Consider the following 20734-nt stretch of genomic DNA (forward strand, 5'->3'; position numbering starts at 1 on the left):
TGCCTGTTCCAGAGAAATGAGATTTAAGTTGGGTATCAGTGGAGCAGTGAACGGCTGCGCCGTCTCACCGGTGCACCATTCCCTGGCGGTGTTTTCATCACGTCCTGCTGATTACTGCGCTAATTTCTGTGGATTGAGCAGGCAAATTAATTTCTTCTCTGCTCCTTCCCCTGGGACTGCTGGATCGTTAGGATTGGGTTTCATTGGAGCTTGGAGAGCCCGGTGCAGCTCGCCGGGCCGGCAGTCACTCTGGGATGCCGTCAGGATCCGTCCCCTGCTCTCGCTGGCTGGCACAGCCGCCCAGAGGGGCACCGATGGGCTCCCCCATGGCCCCGCACTGCTCCCGGCTCTGCCAGGGCACGCTCCGGGCGGTCACAAAAAGTTTCCTGTTGGCTTTGGAGAAAACCCTGTGGGGCAGTGCAGAGGGGCACTGCCCTCTCTCCTCCTCCTTCCCACCTCTCCTGCTAAAAACAAGCAAAACAGGGGAAAAAAAAAAAAAACAGAGAGAGAAACCGGTGCTCACTGGGAGAAAAATAGATACAAACGGCAGGAAGAGGAGTTATTTTTAAGTTGGTAACTGAATATGGAGTAGTTGGCTGTGTCTTTTGAAGGCTATTAAGATGGGATGCTGGTGCTCATTAATTTATTGCCAGAGGTCTTCTAGCCTGAGCCGCGCTCCGCACTAAATCAGCCTTGCAGACATGAGGATTTAACTACCCAAATAGATGCAACTTGCAGCAGACGCAGGGAATGATCTTCTGGCTGGGCCACGGTGCAAACGGCTCCAACAGGCGCTGGGACCAATGTATGCAAGTTTAAAAAACAGGGAGCAGAGATCAGCCGAAGGGCTCGAGCCAAAACGCAGCCTGGGATGGGGGGCTGAGGTGCACGTGTCTCCCCGGGGTCCTTGGCGTCCCGCAGCCCCATTCGCCTCTCACCGCCCTTTCTCTTCTCTTTCAGAATAAGGTGCTGACAGTGGATGGGGTGAAGGTGAAGCTGCAGGTATGTCCCTGTGGCCCTGGTAGCAGCTCCCTTGCCCCGCCTGGGTGTTTGGGGCTGGGCAAAGCCCCTTGGCAGAGGAGCACCCCAGAAGCAGGTCCCTCATCTCCATCCTTTGCCATCACGTCTCCCACCCCGGGACAGCCTTAAAGGCCCTTTTGGCTGCTCTGTCCCCTCGGCGGGAGCCTGCTCGAAGCTGGGGGCTGTTCTGGCCGCGGTGATCCCCATCCCAGCCCTTCTGCCTGCTTGCCAATGACTGTGGCTGGAGCTGGTGAGACCAGAGCAGTGCCTGCGGGGTTTGCCCAGCGTTTCTAGGCGGCTCCTGCTTTGGGAGAGCTGGGGGATGGTGAGAGCAACAGAGATCCTCCGAAGGGATCCACGTCCCCTGGCTCAGCCTGTGTCCAGCCCGTGGGACACATGGGAAATTTCATGTCCCCCTACAGCTCCCTGAGACCTGACCGTTTCTCTGACCCCTTTGCCCAGAGCTCAGTAACGACATTAGCGCTGATCCTCCCCTGGCAGCAGCGTGGCACTCTGCAAATGTATTGCTGCATTAAAAACTGATAAATCAAATTAGCGGGTCCCCACACATCCATCTGCTGGATAGATTTTCCGATTAAGGGACATGTTGGGAGCCCTTTGCCACACACCATCATCTCCATGTGCTGAGGAGCGGGGAGGTGATGCTTCAATATTTATTGCACTTGTCATTTTTCCTATTACTGTCCCTAGAAGCAAAAGGCTGAAGAAGCTTCTTGGGGTTGCACCATGCCGTTTGGTTTGGCGTTGGTTTTGGTGTTGGGTGGGTCCCTCAGCCCGTGTGGCGGCAGGTCGTGGCTGACCCCCTGCTCCCGTCTGCCTTCCAGATCTGGGACACGGCCGGGCAGGAGCGCTTCCGCAGCGTCACCCACGCCTACTACCGGGATGCCCACGGTAAGCATGGCCACCTCTGCTTCCCGGGGGGGAGCTCCCTCCCTCCGGCTTTTCGGGGCCCCAAGCCGTGACTCCAGGCCAGGTGAATCAGGAATCACTGGAGCGGTTTCCCCGTGGGAAGAAGATGGAGGAGCCTCTGCATGTTGAGGTGCAAACACCATGTGTCTAAGGCATTGCCTGTAGTGGATTTAAGCATGTTGCTTTACATTTTGCAGCGGGGACCTCAGCAGTGCTTTAACGCTGCGTCCCCTGGCGTGACCCGCAGCGGGGCGTGCGCTGCCTTGGGGAACAGTGCAGAGCAAGCTCTGAGCTGTGGGCTCTGCTTGGCCGTGCTCCTGCCCGGCACTGCGGCGCTGGCAGTAATGCACTGTCCCTCTCTCCACAGCCCTGCTCCTGCTCTACGATGTCACCAACAAAGCATCGTTTGACAACATCCAGGTACGGCAGCACCCCTGGGCCCCTTCTGCCAGTCCCTCATGTGCAATGCTGGGTCGCGGTTGTGGGTCGGGCCAGGGAGGGGAACGTGCTGCAGGATACGTGTGTTGGAGGGGTGACCCGTGATTGTTTCCAGAAGGGCTGTGTTTAATGCCGAGTGCCTCTCTGACGGCAGGTCTGCCTACAAGGACAGCAGAGGACACATGGAGAAGGTTTTCTCTTTCATAGCAAATAAAAGGGGTGACAGATTCACTTCACCAGCAAATTAATGTTGTGTATCATTACAGCACCAGCTGGAGAACTTGCTCCGGTAAAGGAGCGCAGGTAGCTTTACTGAGCGAGGTGCTCGCTCATCCTCCTCTGCACCTTCTGGTCCTGACGGGTTGGGCTTGGGGTGTGCGTTGCCCCCACCCGCCTTAGTGCCAAACCTGGGCAGGGGAGAGGGTCGCATCCTGCTGCACGCTCCTCACCCCCAGCAGACCTGCCCTTCCCGATGGCTTTTGTGGGGGCCCCTTGTGCCACCCAAGTCTGCCCCCTCCCCGCAGAGCTGGCCCCCCCGGCTGACCCTGAGCCCCCACGTGGGTGCTTCAGGGGTGCTGGGGAGTGGTGTCAGAGCAGAGGGCTCCGTTAAATCTGCCAGAGGCAGGGAGAGCAAATGCTGCTCGTGGGTACTTCGCTGTGCGGGGGGGCAGGAGGACCTGGCGTTGGTGTCCTCTCCTCTTGCCCCGCAGGACCCGTGCGGCTTCTGGGGGCGAACTACACCAGTGCTGGCAGAGCATACCATGAACCCTGGGAACAATTAGCCCTGAATGAATAGGACATAATTGCTCATGTCCCAGATGTGGAGTACACCATGTGCATCTGTGGTGAGCAGGCTGCATGCCTGCAAAAACACCCTGTTCGATAGCATGGGAGGTGCCATGCCAGCATTAACACCCCAGGCGGGGAGCGGGGAGCCGTGATCCGCCACACTGGCTCCTGGGGGTCCTGCACCACCCTGACCCTCTGGCCCCGGGTGTCCAGAGATGTCCCTGCTCTGGAGCATCCTTCCATTGGCAGCCCCATGCCTGCCACCCCGCTGCGCCTGCAGTGCAGTGGTGGGGAACAGGGCATGTCCTGCCACCCTGCTCCCATGTCACCGGCACCAGGAATGCTTCCTGCAAGCGTGGGAGCTGGGGGCTGGCCAACGGTGGCATTTTCCAGCCTGACAAGCTGGATGGCTCAAGGAGAGGTGTCTGCTGCTGGGCGTAATGGAGAGTAAGTGCTGGTCATTAACCAGGCTGTGGATCTGCACTGAGGTTGTGATCCTGCAATGAGATGGAAAATCACTTGGAGGTTTCACGCTGCTGGGTAACGTGGCCCCATCTGCAGCATCAGCTCTCCTGGCCCCGCAGGGATGCAGGAGGGACGGCTGCAGGAGGGATGTCCACAGGGCACGTGTGGCCCCAGTGGGGAGGAATGAGTGCCCAGGGCTAGTGTGAGGCACTGGAAAGAGTGATGGAGGAGAAGCAGTGCCAGAAGGGAGCTGAGGGGTTGTCAGGAGTGACCGACTGTCCCTTGGACCAACCCATCCATGGAGCTGAGCGCCCCGAGCCCAGCTGGGTGTGATGGGGTCCTGGGACTGCATCCGCGTACATTGGGCTCCCGGTCTAATCCCAAATCATCCCTCACTTTCCTGGCCGGCTGGGGGTTGGTGCAGGATGCTGCTGGGTGAGGAGCAGTGGTGGAGCTGGGATCACCCAGTGCTTGCCGTGAGCCCAGTGTTGGTGCTCGGAGCTGGGGCATGGTCTGCGGCAGCACTGCCCGCCTGAGAGGCAGCGAGCAACCGCTCACACTGTGGGGTCAGGGATTACAGGGAATTAGGGCAGGTTTGATTAGATTAGGCTGGATTAGAGGGCAGGGAAGCCACCCCATGGCTCGGGGAGGCAGGTTTGGCCACCTGCCGGGTTGAGCGTGCTTGGCACAGGGGCAGCATGTTCAGGATGTGGGTATGGGGCACACCCCAGAGCAAACCTTTGGCCTTACCCTGCAAAAGGATGTTTAGTCTTAACGTCCCAACCAAGGAGGAATTTGGGTTAAAGTCCTACAAGTGCCTGTGGTCAGACAGAGCGGGCAGCAGGGTTGAAAGGCTGCCATTATCCTTGAGAACTGGGGCTTGGTCAGCAGCCAAAGCGGGGTGCCGGATTTGCTCAGCAAAATGGGTCCCCCAAGGCTCGGTGGCACCCTGGGGTGCCTGTTTGTCTGCAGGGAAAGGGTGTCCTCGGGGCTGAGTTGTTGGCTGCTGGCTGGCTTCTACTGAACCGTAGGGAAGCAGGCAGCTCCTCTTCCAGGGTGCTGCTGAATCACAGGGTATCTGTGGGACCAGCTGCTCCCTGCCTGCAGCTCCCTGCCTGCAGCTCCCGCCCTGCACAGCCGAGTGTCTGAGCTGGGCATTTCATTTTGCATGTAACTCTCAGCCACCTCCTCCCTGTGCCCGTGTAACACACCCCAGCATTGCTCAGGGACAACAGCGTTTCCCACGGAGGGTGCCCGGTGCCCAGGACCAGGGCAGCCCCCCATCCTCCCCCTCCTCCTCCCGGAGCTCTTGCTAACCCCTCTCTCTGGCTGTCTCCCTCCAGGCTTGGCTGACAGAGATTCATGAATATGCGCAGCAAGACGTGGTCCTCATGTTACTGGGAAACAAGGTGAGCTGGCTCCATGGCTTCATCAGAGCCTCCTCTTCCTTGCCTGACAGTCCTGCGACTGCAGCTGCGGACAGGGGAGCCTGGGAGGGTGTAAGGGGACATGAGGGTTGTCTACTGCTAACCTTTCAAATCATCCCAAATTCCTCTTTGCCATTACTGTCGGCAGGTGGATTCAGCCCAGGACAGAGTGGTGAAAAGGGAAGATGGAGAAAAATTAGCCAAGGTACGTGAGGGTGTCCATCTGCTGCAGTGGACTCGGTTGTTACATGCTCTGACTGGGGATGTGTGAGCGCGCCAACATGTACTTGCTGATGTACACCAGTGAAATGATTAACTGGAGACCAGTCTGACCCAAAAATACGTCTGCTTTTCTTCCTTTGTCTTGCTCTCCTCTTTCTCTTCATCTGCTCTTCTTCCTCTAAGCTTCCACTAATGTTTTTCGCTTCTTTGTCCTCAAAAATTATTTCTGAAGTTGTGTAAGAAAGGCCCAAGCTGTGGACCCTCGCTCGGCTTTTCCTGCCCACGGTGGCAGAGCCCCTCTCCCAGGGCGGGGTACGAGCTCACGCAGCAGGCACCGATGTCGGCCGGGGCTGCCAGGGCTCGGTGCGAGCCAGGAGCTCCCGAGTCCCTGGGGACACCTCGGGTGGCATTTCTGACGCCGGTGTGTCTTGTCCCGCAGGAGTACGGAGTGCCCTTTATGGAGACCAGCGCAAGAAGTGGCCTCAATGTTGAATTAGCGTTCACAGCCATTGCAAAGTAAGTGACTGGTGCGGCAGCCATGCTGGGCACCTCTCCCGTGGCGGGGACAGCAGTCTTTGAGATAAAGGCTGTCATTGTCACCCACCCTTTCATTCCCTGGGCTCCCACCTCCAGCTCTTGTGCTGGCAAGTACTTGTCATCTCAGATGAGCTATGAAGTATCTCTTCTGGGGGAGCTTTAGCAAACCATCTAGACCAAGTCGAGTTCAACTGAGCTGGGCCAGGCAGCTTAGAAGCAGGCAGCATAGGCAGAAAAGTAATGTGGCTTTCCCCTTCCCACAGAGAACTGAAGCACAGGTCCATGAAGCTGCCCAACGAGCCCAAATTCAAGCTCCATGACTACGTGAAGAAGGAAGTGAGAGGCTCGGGCTGCTGCAGGTCCTAATGCGCTCGGTGCATTTGTACAGAGACTCATGCCAAGTGTTTGTGTGCCGCGCTCTCTCCTCGTGGACAGTGTGTGCATGTCTGTCTGTCGTGTCTGTATCTGCCTAAAAGGTGAGCTGCGACATGGGGAATGGAAGCAGCAGCAAAAGCGCGCTCAGCCGGGGCGGCTGCTGGCCAGGCTGCAGCCACGAGCCAGGCGCTGCTCCCCGAGCCCCCATCGCATCCATCCGCACTGCGAGCCCCCCGGCTTCCCTCACCGGTCGCTCCCGCCTGGCTCACAGCCGCTTGTCCCCATGCAGGTGGGAGGTGGGTGTTCAGGAGCAGACTGGTGTGGGCTGGGGTCTCGCCGTCGCTCCTGCCAGGGCCGGGGCAGTCAGCAGACCTGGCTGTCTCTACCCGTTCAGCAGCAGCCAGGAGCGTCATGAGGCTTCTTTAATGTTAGTAGGAATTATGGTCTGACTAAGGGGAAAGAACGCCTTCTCCACACTGAACATCTGGGTAGGAAAAAGTCCCAAATTCCCTTTTCTTTCCCTGTGTAGCTGGAATTCAGCTGTTTGAACCCTTGGCCTGGGGCACGCAGGAAAGACTTGTTTTCAAGGCAACCATTTTTATAGTTGCTTACTTAGGTCTGTCCATCTTTCATGTGGTGTAGAACACCTCCTTGATGAAGGTTTCTCCTCTTCCCTGCAGAAGACAAGAGCTTAGCCGTCCGTTTGAGTAAGCTCCTGCTAACCTATCTATCTGTTGTACAGAGATTTCCTGAATGTTTATCTGTTCGGTAAAGGCTTTGGTTCTCTTACTACTGCTGTTTCTAGTACTTTAATTGAGAAGAAATCTAATGTATTGCAGCTTATTCAAATACCTTCATGTAAGCATGATAGCGTTTTTAGACTGCAACAATGCTTTGATATCTTCTTCAAAGTTGTCTTGGGACAGCTCTTTCTGTTAACTGAAGAAAGCTGGGGGGAACGCTGTAGGCGTTGATTTCACAGGCTTCAGACTCTCCCGCCAGCGCTCTTCAAGGGACTCCTCACCCCTTTGGTCTGTGTCAGGCATTTGGCTTTTTTTTTTTTTAAAGCTGCACTTCCAAGTACAAATTTGAATTTGGATGAAGTATTTGGCCTTTGGCAATTATTTTATTCTTTGAAAATTCCACACTCACGACACCAGGTGCCAACCACACCGAACCTCCCCATGCTGCCCTAAATGGGCCACTTAAAAATAAAATAACCCATCCTTCGCTCTCCAGCCAAGCACCAGCTCTCAGCAGCGGGTTCAGGCGCCCCTGCCCCTTGCTTTGCTCGGGGTGTTCGCTCCAGCGCTGCATTCCTGGCGTGCACAAAGACCCTCCGCAGCTCCTGCACGTGGTCAAGCAGGGGATCCTCAGAGCTATGCTCCTCAGGGAGCTGCAGTAAAACGAGCAGCTACTGCTTAAAGTGGGTCCTGCACAGTAACAGTATGAAAAAGGATCCCAAAATAAACCTACTGCAAACAGAGCATTTTTTCCTAAATAGGTTTTTAGGGAGAAATAAATCTTTCAACTGATTTAAATTTTATTTAAATTATTTATTGAAAAACCGTTCCTGCAGGAATATTTGCAGCGCACAGCCTGGAGCAGACCCCTGCTGCCAGTGCCAGCACTGCAGGACCAGGCAGGGGCCGTGGGGGCATGGCCGTCGGGGCCCCCTGCTGTGCCCCACCTCAGCAGTGGTCCCCACAGATCCAAGGGAATGGCCAGCACTGGCACAGCTGCTCCCGCCGGAGCAGCAGCCATCCATTTCTCAGCCGAGACTTTCTCTGAATTAACTGGAACAACGCTCTTCACCTTTACCCTCTCTAAAAGGTGGTAGTGCCTGCTACAAGCGCTCTCTTAAGGTTTGTTTGCAAGTAGCAACAGAACACAGGGGAGGCGCTGCAAGTTACTCGGGCACCATCAAGAAGTGCGCGGGGATCTGCAAAACTCGCTGTTTCATGCTGCTTTGGTGAGCTTCGCTGTGCTCCTGTGGCTGCTACTTGACAAATGCCTCCTACACGAAGCCGCTTATCTTACAGCCTCCTCCATTCTCATGCTGGGCTGGGTAGCACACACTTGCTGGCTGAGGTTAAGAAAAAAGGGAGTGGGATTTTTCTCTAGTCCTGAGCTTGCTAAGTACCAGTTCCCAGCTGCGCAGGGAAGGGCCAGCCTGGCAGCGGCACAGAACAGCTCAAACAGCTCCCGTGCCTGATCTCTGCCCACGTCCGCCTTTGGCCCTGCACTTTCTCAGCCCGACCTTAGCAGTGCAGCAGCAGCCGCTGTCCCGAGGTGCCGGTCGCTGCACAGACACGCTACCCCAGAGGCTGCAGGGAGTCTCCCTGGAGGCAGAAATAACCAGCGGTATTCTTAATGCTCCCATCGGGTTGCTGCCTTCTCTCTTCCTCGCAGGGCAGGAGAGCCTTGCATCTTGCCATCTTGTAGAAAAAGCTTACAACTCTTAACTTAATTCCTCAGCATGGGACCAAAAACAATTTAAAAACTAATTTAAATAAGGAAGATGTAAATGCTGCCCTTTGGAGTATTTAAATATGCCTGTTGGGAGCTAACTCTACTACAGCAGAGACATCACAGCTGCATTTGGGGTATTAGACCTAAACATTAAGCCAGACTCAGTCCTCATCTCTCCCAGTCACAAGTTCCCTCCATAGGACTGGTCTCCCAGTGCCTGCGCACTGACCTCGCCCCGAAGCTCTTCCTCAGACTGTTATTCGGCATCTTCTTACACGGGCCTTTACTGCCACCAAGCGACGAAGAATTAATTGTTCGGTGCATTCAAACAAGCCAGAGAACTCAGCATTACATGCAACTTCTCATTTTTGCTGGCTCTTGTTTACAGCTTTTGTTTCATTCCTGTTAATAAATTTTTTTAATAATCTTTGTGGCTACAATGGTATTTTGTTTGTCTAACAAACACACCTGCACTGTTTGATCATTCAAAGAGCTCAGCCCATTCTTGAACCCCCCCCCTAGATCCTTCCATTACCAGCTCAGGTGCTCCAACACACCCAGCAAGAATTAAAGGGAGCTGGGCTAAGCTAATCTGCAGCACACATGTTAAGACACTCCAGTTCCCCTGAAGTGCATAGTAGTAGCAGAAATGGTCTGCTGGGTGCCCAAATGCAAACTTTGAAGTTGGTCTGTGGTTTTACATGCTCCCCGTGGGATTTGTTAAGAACAGAAGCAAAAGCAAAACAAGTCTTCTGAAAACTTTATTAAAAAGCTAGTCAGCCTCAAGGTCTCCAAGATTTAAATCGGTCATTTACACAATCTAGCACTGGAGTTCATACGTACTGCAAGAACTGCTGTCTGTGCATCCTCTCAGTGACCCACGCTACTGCAGCCACCACCTGCCGTTATGTCCACTCTTAAGCTACCACATGTGGTAAAAGTCAATGCCTGTTGATTTCTTGTACTTCAGGCAGTTCTGCAGCTGCTTTTTTGTGCTTTCAAAACTGCCCCGACTCCAACCTGTACAACATGAGAAACAGCAGCTTCCCCGTGTGATACAGCAACCCCAGAAGAGTACATTTTTTAGCCGTACTCAGAGCTGCATCGCTTGCTCTGCTCCAGAGCTTGCAGCCTACGCTATACCTTGAAGGGCACCTACGCCAAGGACACGAAGTAGCTACTCCAGCCCCAGTTTCACCCGCCTGAGACCCACTCGTGCTTTCCCTGTGGCTGCAGATCCCAGAAGTAGCTTACGGGGATGCACGGTACGCTACAAACAACCGATACCGCATTTTACCCCCCGAAACCCGGGGCCCAGGCCGCACCGCCCAGGCCCCGGGAAGGCCGCCCGCCCGCCGCCGGGCTCCCACGTCGCCGTTCATCGCCCGCGCCTCACCGCCCCTCAGGCCGCCGCCATCTGGTTCTCACCGGCCCGATCCCGTTACCGCCGGCCCCTGAGAAGAAAAAGCAGCGCGGTGAGAGCGGGCCGCACCGCCCGTCCCGTCCGCGCCGCGGCTCCCTCGGGCCTCAGCCGTGGATGGTCAGCAGGGGCCGCGGCCGCCCGCCGCCCTCAGACGAGGTGTCAGAAAGGTGGATAGAGATCATCACCGGCCCGCCCCCGGTAACGGCCCCGCCGCCGCCCGCTGCCCCTCACCTCCTGGCCGGAAAGACCACCACGTGCCCGCGCTGCGGGCTTTATAACCCCTCCCACGTCGCTATTGGTCAGGCTGCCCGCGCACCCAGCCAATCGCGAGCGATTGGCGTGATCGCGCTCCCGTCTCTCCCAGCGTTCATTGGTCGCCTCCCTCCCTCCCTCCAATGGCGCCGCGCGGCGCAGCGTGGCCCGAGGAGGTGGTCTGCCGCCACCTGATTGGCCCCTGGAGGAGGCCGAGCCAAGCCAGTAGCAACAGTGGTTGTAGCATAGAGTGACTGGGAAAGCGCCAATCAGCGCTGGGCCGCGAGGGCTGCTGGGAATTGTAGTCCGAGCGTCACGGAGGAGCGGCGAAGAGCGGGCGGAAGGCGGCGTGCCGGACTACAAGTCCCGAGGAGCGCGGGGCGCAGGGCTTCCGGCCCGGGCGGCAGCTGAGCCGCTAGAGGAGCGGGGAGCAGGCCCGCGGTCGCGATGTGCCGGGGCCGGGCACTGGCGCTCCGGCCGCCGCCGCTGCCAGGTACGAGCGGGGCCGGGCTGAGGGGAGCCCTCGGCTGAGGGGAGCCGGGCCGGCCCGGGGCTGAGGTTGCTCTGTGAGGGGAAGGGCCGGGCTGGGCGCTGGGGGCGGTGAGGGCCGGGGGCGCTGGGCTGCGGGCTCGCTTCCCCTGGGGGTTCGCTTGTTGGGCGTTAAACTCTGTGCAGCTGCCAGCGTGATTTTGCAAGTGCACAGAGGGGCTCGCGTGTCACCTCCCGCCGTGTTCGGTCCTGTCCGTGTCTTGCGTTCTTCACCCCGGCTGCCTTCCCTTTGCTGTTCGGCGTATCGCATCGCGGGGCGTGCTTAGTTTTGTCTTTTTCTGCTCCATTACTTGTCCGGCTTGTGGCACGTGTTGCTGATGGTTCTCTCTCGATCTCCCGGTAACCTCGTTTCCTTGTGCTGTGGTTTCACATCTTAAGCAATATAGGATGTTTGGTGGTAGATCTCTGTAACCGCCCCAAGACAATTACACATCTCTTCTCAGAGCAGGCAGTGAAATTGCGCTATTGTCCTTTCATTTCAAACACGCTGTTTAGTTCTGCCTTATTCTGCTGCCAGCTCACAGCTGTTTGACTTGCTGTCACACGCTTTACTCCAGTTTGAGCCGTGATTGTGGCCTGATGATCTTGTTGTGTTGTGTGAAAGCCAGGTGCGAGGACTTTCTTTCAGTTCAGCTTGCTTTTGAGCTCTGTTGAGCTCTGTTGGTGTCAAAGGCAACGGCTCAGACGGGCTCTGCTGGGGACCAATGAGTGTGAGAAGAAGGCTGGTACATAATTCGGTCAGGTTTGATATGTATGTAGCAAGCCCGGTCCAGACTATTGTACCCCCTGGGGGGTAGGTGTGTTGTGAAGAACTCTGGCCTAGCAGTTATTTTTTCAACTTTGACAATGTTGCCAAACACTTTGTTCCAGTCCCAGCCCTTTAATTTTGCCTCCTTTTTCATCCCAGTGATGTATTCTTTTCAGTCTGTCTTAAGCACTTAGTGTTCGCGTTAAATAGCCGTTGCGCTTTGGCTTTGAGCGTTTGTCCATGACTCTTGCTTACAGCCACAACGACATTTGTTGGGTTTGCAGGGAGAGGTCTGTGTGAGTGAAGGACTGTTCCAGAAAGCCCTTGCTGAGGGAAAGTGGCGTGAGAAGGTCAACCATGTTCATGACAGCCTTTATACAGGTCCCTGGGAGCTGTGCAAGGAGGGGAGGTAGTTGACAGAAAGTGCATTGTGGTGAAGATAACTCAGTGCACTACCAAAAACTGGGGCTGTGTTTTGTCAAATACTGTACAGACATCTACTAACCCCAAGTCCAAAGAGCTGGCCATCACCATTGACAAGGAGTGAGAGAGCAGACAGTGCTGTCCTCATTGCATAGCTGGGGAGCAGAAGATCAAAGAGTTTGGGGATTTCCTAAGTGTCACGCAGAAAACTGTAGGAGCAGGGAACTGTCCGCAGTCTGCCCGGTCCCCCTCCAAGTCCTGGGGTCCCCCACCCTGGGCACTGCTGGTCTCAAGTGAGGCTGAGAAAGGCCAGGGTAAATCCAGCCACAACAATACAGAAAGCTCCAGCTTTGCGGTTTGGTTTGCTGCAGCGTGCAGCAGCAGATGGCTTGCAGGTGAAACTGCCCTGCAGAAAGGAATGTTTCACAATGAGGGAGGTTAAATTTTACCAAGTGGCAGTGGGAAACCTAAGCCCAACTGGAGTGACCAGAACGTTCAGTCAGGGAATGCAGGTACCATCACTGATAACACCCAAACATGAATTTTCATGGTGTTGATTGAACCCAAGGAAGAAAACCCAAATCCGTAGTTTTCAAGCAGTTTGGTTTCCTGACCCGAGGGATCGCATGGTGATACCAGCCACTCTGCAGCGTCAGAGTGGTGGGGCTGGGCCCGCATCTGCCTGTTCCTGTGGCAGCGCAGCCTTAGATGACCTTAAGCCACTTGTGAAGCACCACAGGTGAGTTTGTGTCCCCTGACTGAAACCCTTCTGCGGTCAACCATTCTCTTCCTGGGGCTCCACAAACAAAACTGTGCTGCTGGAGCTGCAGGGAGGCCCGTGGGATCTGGGATGTTGCCAAGCACTGTGTGATGGTGCTGGTGCCTGCTCTGCCCTGCCATGCAGTGGCTGTATGGCAGACAGGGTTGGTCCTGAGCAGTGCTGAGCGTTTTGCAGCTTCAGTTGACTTCAGCTGGCATTCAGCACTTAGGCACCTCATGGGCTAAGTGTTTGCCTGTTCCGCGGGACCTTCCTAGCCCCTGCTAGCCATGATTGTGGCACTTTCTGAAGTGTGATCGTACCTGCCTCTCAGGTTGTCTCAGCCAAGCTCCGCTGTGCCAGGAGAAAGGCATTTGTGAGAAAATCCTTCCTGGTTTCACTAACTAAATACTCAGGTTACGTGAACAAGTTCAGTCTCTCAGAACTCTTTCTTTCTGATTTTTTTGCCCTTTGTCTTCCCTTCCCTGGCTGTACTCCTTTGCCGTGGGCATGATGAGGCACACCCTGGCACATCTGCTGCCCATGGGTTGGGTTGGGGGATGTAGCGGCTGCCTGGGGCAAGGGAGGAGGCGAGTGGTGGCTTACAGGGGTACGTGTTACCCTTCTTTCAAGCTCAGTAACTCCCCCAAGAGTCCAGGGCAGTGGCACCCCAACATACCCATTTACAGACTGGTCCCGCTCTGCCTTTAGCACAGCCCAAGTTCGGAGCTTCATCAGAATTACCTTGCTGCTTTTAAGGAGGTGTAAAAACAGCAGGAAGCGTATGGGGTGCTGGAGAGGGGTGAGAGCTCTCCGTGCAGCCCCTGCTCCTGGGAGAGCCTCAGCTGTGGGAACACGTTGTTCTCCTGTGTTGGGTGGGTGTCCTGGCAGTAGAAGCTCCCACTGTCAATGCCTGTCTTTAGGTGATCCCTGCTCACTGGCCCAGGAAAGCGCTGCCTTTTTGTGGCAATTCTTAGTTAAGTGGATTTCCCTAGATTGTCTCTCCAAGCAAAGACTGTGTTGCTGTTTGTTTGGCTGCTTGATATTCAGTATTATGAATAGTTTGGGAACTATCTAAAGAGGGTGAGAAACTCAAACTCCCTTTAAAGTGAGCGGTGGGCCGTCCTGTCCCTGGAGATTTCTCTGATCAGAGGAATAAATCTGCGTATGCTAAGAGAGTGATTGTTTTTTCTGCACTAGACTAAACCTCTTCAGTCTCAGAGCAGCCAGGGCAAAGCTGTGAGGCAGCGCAGAGATTGGCTGAGCTGTGGGATTTTCCAGCTGAATTTACATATCGCCCACTGCTCTGCATGCCTTTCTGTTTACATCACTTAAGAGCGATACACACATACACGCACACAGATAGCGAAAGAGACATTTTGACCGAGGAAAAGCCTGCCCACAGCTTAGGAACGCGGTCATGGTGGTGTCTTGCCGGGGTTTGCCACTCCGTGCCAGCTTGGACAGCTGATGGTGAGTTTCCTCCAAGGTAAATTGTTTGCCCTGGGTGCCGGATGTCAGGGCTGTGTCAGCAGTGTTCCCCGGGAGGCTGCTGTGCTTTAGCCGTCGCGGACAGTAGTGAGGGAGGAACTGTTTTCATGGCCATGTCTAGATCTTAGTGAAGAACCAGGAGGTATCTGAAATCCAATGCCAGTTTAGAAGTGGGTACCTGTCGCCTGTCCAGCTAGCTGGAGCTGCATTATGCTGATTTTGTGATCCTTCAGAGTGACCTTTGCAAGGACGTGTAACGCTTGACTGTGCAACCATCCAGCAAGTGTTTTCTGTGGTTGCTTCTGGTGGTTTCACAAACAGGAGATCCTCAATATCCTTTAAGTGAAGCTGTGAGCAAAGAAGCCAAGTTTGTGAGAAGAGGCAGTATCTCTCGCTGCCTCTCCCTTGCATCCTAAGTCATTGTGGCTACAGTACAGCTGCTAACGGTATGGTGGAAGTGTCCACATCCACTGATTTCTTCAGGAATCAAGGATTCAATGCTTGTTTATCAAGAGGCAGGACATCACTAGTTTGATTGTATTTTGCCCAGCTGACATGCTATCTGTAAAGCACTACAGTTTTCTCCCTTTCTCAGTTGCTGGTTAACACTCCCTAGCAGTGAGTGTAGCTGTCTTACATTGTGCTCTCCTGCTTGTTCTCAGTGGCAAAGTCCAAGGAAACTGTCCAAAAAAGAGTGGGTGACTGAAATTTACTGGATTTTTTTTTTTTTTGTGAAGGAGCTGATGCATTTCAGATGAATCTTTAAAATGATCAAATTGTACCCAGAGGGCAAGCAAGAGCATGTCACGAAATTTTAAAGCTTTGGAGGATGTTGGGGGGGAGCAGGGGGTGGAAGTGATACTTTCTGCATTTTAAGTAATGATTATGGGCTCAGGTTTCTTATGACTTTAATCTTGAAGAATCCCATAATGTGATAGGAGTGGTTAAACCTTTCCAGAGACATGCAGCCACCTGTAAGGCAAAGCAGTTTGAAAAGCCCTTGGTGACTGCACAGCAATTGAGGAACAAAGTAGAGAAGAAACTCTGATCACCTTGGGTCTAGCAGGGTGGCTCCAGGAAAAGAGAATGCAGCAGGTGAGACAAGTGTTCCTCTGTCTTCCTTCGAGGACATGGGGTGCAGTGTCTGCTAAAAACTTAGTACATTTATTGGTGTTTAACTCCTTTCCCAGGCCAGCTGAGAGGAAGCTTTTGAACTTTGGTAAATTACCAGCCAAGGGTGGGACTAGAGTGGCTGAGGATGGATTAGTTTCTGTTTTTCATGGGCAAGTCTCTCGGTCACAGCCTTGCTGAAGTGCTCGTGTTGGCACTGCGCAGGGCAGAGGTGAGAGGTGTGCGAGGGAGTTCAGGATCTGTTTGTGCAGGGGTTTTTCTGTGTGAGCTCGTGCTGCTCCTGAACTGATCAACCAAGATTGAAGCCCTTCAAACAGAGGCTTTGCTTCCTCATGTGCTGTCCTGCCAGGACAGAGGCTGCATCGCTCCAGAACCAGGCTTTGCTGCTGTCCTGGCATGTCTTAAGAGCTTTTTTTAAATGAGTTGCAAGCCCATCTATCTACCACATTCCTGCAGGCCATTTTGCAGCAGGGAAACCAGCAGCAGAGCCTCAGCTAGTCCACAGGACCCTGTGGGGTCTTGGCAGCTGCTTGCTCTCTGTCAAGCAAGGCTGAGAAAGACCAGTTAGCACCAGTTCTGGTGTGATTTGTGTAGGTGACTATTCTTGGTTTTTGAAGCGTGATATCATAGAATCATAGAGTAGTTTGGGTTGGAAAGGACCTGCAATGAGCAAGGACATCTTCAACTAGTTCAGGTTGCTCAGAGCCCTGTCCAACCTGACCTTGAATGTTTCCAGGGATGGGGCATCTACCACCTCTCTGGGCAACCTGTTCCAGTGTTTCACCACCCTCATTGTAAAAAACGTCTTCCTTATATCTAGTCTAAATCTACCTTCTTTTAGTTTAAAGCCATTACCCCTTGTCCTGTTGCTACAGGCCCTGCTAAAAGTTTGTCCTCATCTTTCCTATAAGCCCCCTCTAAGTACTGAAAGGCTGCAATAAGGTCTCCCCGCAGCCTTCTCTTCTCCAGGCTGAATATCCCCAACTCTCTCAGCCTTTCCTCATAGCAGAGGTGTTCCAGCCCTCTGATCATTTTTGTGGCCTCCTCTGGACCCGCTCCAACAGGTCCATGTCTTTCCTGTGCTGAGGGCCCCAGAGCCGGACACAGTGCTCCAGGTGGGGTCTCACCAGTGCGGAGTAGAGGGGCAGAATCACCTCCCTCGACCTGCTGGCCGCGCTGCTTGTGATGCAGCCCAGCATAGGGTTGGCATGGTATCTTCAGAGATCCCTTGTATCAATGATATCTTATATCATGACCTGCCTTGCACAGAGGAGATGGCCACTCCCTCTGAAGAAACAGCAGCAGGACTGAGATTTTTGTCTTGGAGGGGTAGGAGGTTGTTGGTTTGGGGGCTTGGTTGGATTATTTTTTCTTTTTTCTTAAACAAATCTGCAATTTAATAATGTGAAGGTCTCTGAATGGGGTCTGTTCTTTGAGTGAGGATGTGGGAAAGATCACAAGCTGTGAAAGGAACAGCATGCAGCAGTGTAATGTTAGGGCCAACTTTTAAAGCACCTTTTGATTAAGGGCCTTGTGTGGAAGAGCTCTGAGCGTGCCAGCTTCTGCCAGCCTGGCCACCCCACCAGCAACCACGTAGGTACTGAGCTGAGACAAGCCAATCTCAGTTGCAGGGGTCAGGCACTACCGGAACCTGGTCTGCAGCCTTATGCATAAGAAAAATGGTGTAGTAGGTGGATGCTTCCAGGTTTCCTAAAATGGAAGTAAAGCTTCAAGTATAGCTTTTGTGTCATGGAAACAGCATTGAACATTGGCCTCTGTTCTAACTTCTAACTTAGGGTTTTGGGAAAAAATGAGATGCTTTATTCCACCAGAGCAATCACTTTTGATCCCGTTACAGGCACATCTGAAAGTTACTGCTTCAGGTTTTAACATGAAGTATTGCAAAAAGTTTTTCTATCCCAAGGACTCATTACCCTTTAGGAAAAGCACCTAGTACAAAATGATTTACCTTTCTGAACTGCATTTGCACAAAGGAATGACAGTGTTCAAACAGCTGTTGAATGTGCTCTCTCAGCTCTGCAGTCAATTGAAGAGCTGGTAAAAGTAGCAGCAATTAGCAATAGTACTTTTATTCTTATTGATGACAGCTCAGTACAATTATGGTCTCACTTTAAGTAGCTCAGAAAAGTTTGTATGACTTTTAAGAGGAATGCAAAAACTTGTAAACAATAAGAAGACTGTCTCTGTTCCACAGAAGCAAAGACCCACCAGATGGAAGTGCCGTGCTCTGTTGGTAAGGCTGAAACTCTGTTCACGTTTTATGTTCCTCTAGCACTGACTGCACCTCTCAGTGTATGAGCCTGGTCTTAGAGAGGTCACCCTAAGAGTGTAGGAAAAGCCCAGCTGGGTCAGAGCGTTGGTCTGCCTAGCCCCAGTTTTGTCTTCAGCAGTTCCGAAAATGGATACTATTAACAGAGAGCACATCAATCTGACCAATTTCTACCATCCATTTGCCTCATATTTTCCCACCACTCAGAGCAGCTGGATTAGGGACTACAACCCATTGATGATTTTATTTGTCAGTCCCTGAAGTTTCTCTAACTACACTGTGGCATTCTTCCGAAGCAAAAACCAGAACCGCTACTGTACTCAGGAGACAAGTACATCAAGGTTTTATGTAGCACCCAAATGACAGTCTCGCAGTTGTTCTCCACAGCTTTTCTGATGCTGCTCAGCATTTTGTTGGCTTGTTTGTCTGCTGCTGTCCTCTGGGCTGAGAATTGCAGCTAACTGTCCACAGAGACTCCGGTGTCTCTTTCCTGAGTTGTAGCTGCCAGGTCAGAGCTGAGCATTGCATAGGCCCGCTTTCATTATTTTTCCCTAGATGCGTTGCTTGACATTTATCTCCATAAAAGTTCATCTGCAACCTTTTTGTCTCCTCAGTTTTGTGAGGCTCTTCTTGAGTTCCTTACCGTCAACATGGTATTTGACTACTCAGAGGAGCTTAGTGTCATCTGCAGACTGGGCAATTTCACTGCTCACGTTCAACATCTTCACCTATGACCTTGAAAAAGCTTATTCAGCAGTGGTTCTTGGAGGAACCCTTGCGTAGTCTTCTCTAACCTGAGAAGTGACCATTGAGCTCCACCCTCTGCCTCCTGTCCTGTGACCACCCTGAGAGATGTCTATCTCTGTGATCTGCTGTAGCTGACGCACGTTCTTATGGCCCGTGTTTTACAAGTCAGACTAGATGCTGATAGTCCTTGTCACCATGTTCTTTAAGCCCTGTTAATGAAATTCCCAAGCACTTACGAAATGAGTACTATTTCCACCGGAGACACTGACCAAGAAAGCCAGAGTGAGTGTCCCATGGTTGTCTCTGTAGAAGAGTTAGCATTTCAGCTCATGAATCTTGTCTCATTTGTGCTTTGGTCTGAGGCAGTCCCTTGCAGGTTGCTGTGGGCCACTGAGAATCAGTTCACAGGTAGAAAGTGTGGGGAGCACCTTGGTACTGCAGAAGAACAAAGTGGACAGAGCCTGCCCAAACTGGACTGGATTTACTAGCCCTGTTACCTCCCCAGAGGAGTCCTGGCTGTGTGAGAGCTTGCGATGCAGCCGAGGAAGGGGGGGTAGTCCACAAACGCACACCCCCTGCTCTCGGCACCTGCTTGCCTTGCCTTGCCCTTGTCCTGCTGAGCTGGGCTGTTGGAGCAGCACGATGCATTTTAGCTTTTGTAAGAGTATTTCCCTAGTGATGTGCCAACACTCTCAAGGATGTGTAACCCTTCCCGTTCTGGCCGCGGTGTTGTAAGAGGAACAGGAGCTTGTGTCTTATGACATAAATACCCAGGCTGTGAAATAAGGAAATTCACGTCACCCACAGCCCGTTCCCAGCCAGAGCAGGATAACCCCATGCCTGCCTTTCTTATGAGGCCAGCTGCATGCATTGGCCTCGCTCTCCAGCAAACACTCCTGCTGTGTATGATTTTGCCAGCCCAGCAGTTTCCGCAGGGGTGAATAACCTTAGAGAGCTTCAGTGAACTGAGGGAGGGAAAAAAAGAAGAATAAAGCAGATGTAGGACATATCACTGAGCTTTATGAGCTGTTGATTGTGTAAGGCAGAGACACTTGCAGGTTTCTTGGTAAAGAGACACTGTGCAGTGTGGGGCATTGCGTCTGCCAGGCACTCCCCAGCAGCGCCATGTTTCACCTGCGGGATCCGGTGCCGTGCCCATGTCTCGCCCTGGAGAGCAGCTGGAGCACAAACCCCAGCAGTGCCGTTGTGCCTGCAATAGTGTGGTTCCCGCATTAGGAACTGGCTCCTAACCGGGACCAGGCAGGTTATGTGATGTTTGTGAAGGACAAGATACTCTGCCATCCCTTCTCCTCATGCCATGTACCCCCTCAAAGCCTTGGCCTTGCTCTTGAGGTTGGTTGTAAGGATCTTTTGCTGAGTGTTGGGAATAGCCAGGTGTGGGTGTGTGCTCTGGGGGCTGAGAGGAGACCCGTGAGGTACTGTGCCGGTCCCGTCAGACCCCTCTTGTGGGCAAACTCTTCAGCACAACCAGAGGATCAGCCACGGCACTGGTCCCAGGGGTGATTCCCCTCCCTGCTTTGAGGTGCAGCGATGGGGTTGGCAGCAGTGTGAGACAGCTAGCAGTAAATAGCTCTGTTCCTGATCCTGGGTAGAAAGAGCACTGCTTTCCCCAGCTCTCTGCAACTCCTGGTGGTTGGGTTTTTCCTTGCCTGGATTACTAAAGTAGGAATTTTAAGTCTTTTCTTCTTGCTGAGTCTCAAAAGCCTGAGTTGATTCCTGTGGTGTGCAAATGCTGAAACCTAGCCCTTCCCCTCCCTCGCATCTGGTCACTATCAGCCATGTGATTTAGCGAATAGCGGGTCCCCACAGCTTCCTTTTTCCAGGGTAGATTTCTTCCCCTCTTTTTTTACTGTGTTGTGCTTTAACGCGGCAGGCAACTAAACACTACACAACCGCTCACTCACTCCCCCCCACCCCAGTGGGATGGGGGAGAGAATTGGGGGGGCAAGAAAAAAAAAAGTAAAATTTGTGGGTTGAGATAAAGACAGTTTGATAGGACAGAAAAGGAAGGGAATATAATAATATTGATAAAAGAATATACAAAACAAGTGATGCACAATGCAATTGCTCACCACCCGCTGACCAATGCCCAGCCAGTTCCCAAGCAGCGATCGCTGCCCCCTGGCCAACTCCCCCCAGTTTAAATACTGAGCATGACGGCATATGGTATGGAATAGCCCTTTGGCCAGCGTGAGTCAACTGTCCTGGCTGTGTCCCCTCCCAGCTT

General features: G+C 53.2%; 2 protein-coding genes across 2 annotated transcripts in view; both read left to right on the forward strand.

The window, feature by feature from the left end:
- Positions 1 to 9029, forward strand: part of RAB26 (RAB26, member RAS oncogene family) — a gene marked incomplete at its 5' end in the record, with an annotated part of 34114 nt that extends 25085 nt beyond the window's left edge. The window contains 7 exons of the mRNA XM_082312068.1: positions 961 to 1002; positions 1866 to 1932; positions 2318 to 2370; positions 4986 to 5051; positions 5218 to 5274; positions 5731 to 5807; positions 6092 to 9029. Coding sequence (XP_082168194.1) covers positions 961 to 1002; positions 1866 to 1932; positions 2318 to 2370; positions 4986 to 5051; positions 5218 to 5274; positions 5731 to 5807; positions 6092 to 6194 — 465 coding nt within the window. The 3' untranslated portion in view covers positions 6195 to 9029. The remainder of the gene's footprint in view (positions 1 to 960; positions 1003 to 1865; positions 1933 to 2317; positions 2371 to 4985; positions 5052 to 5217; positions 5275 to 5730; positions 5808 to 6091) is intronic.
- Positions 9030 to 10741: 1712 nt separating this feature from the next.
- The window catches only part of TRAF7 (TNF receptor associated factor 7), a 40807-nt gene continuing 30814 nt past the window's right edge, over positions 10742 to 20734 (forward strand). Inside the window, exon 1 of the mRNA XM_082311680.1 lies at positions 10742 to 10843. The gene's annotated coding sequence lies outside the window, so the exon portion shown is untranslated. The remainder of the gene's footprint in view (positions 10844 to 20734) is intronic.

This window comes from Platalea leucorodia, assembly GCF_965183815.1.
Source record: "Platalea leucorodia genome assembly, chromosome: 5".
In the NCBI taxonomy this organism is placed as follows: Eukaryota; Metazoa; Chordata; class Aves; order Pelecaniformes; family Threskiornithidae; genus Platalea; species Platalea leucorodia.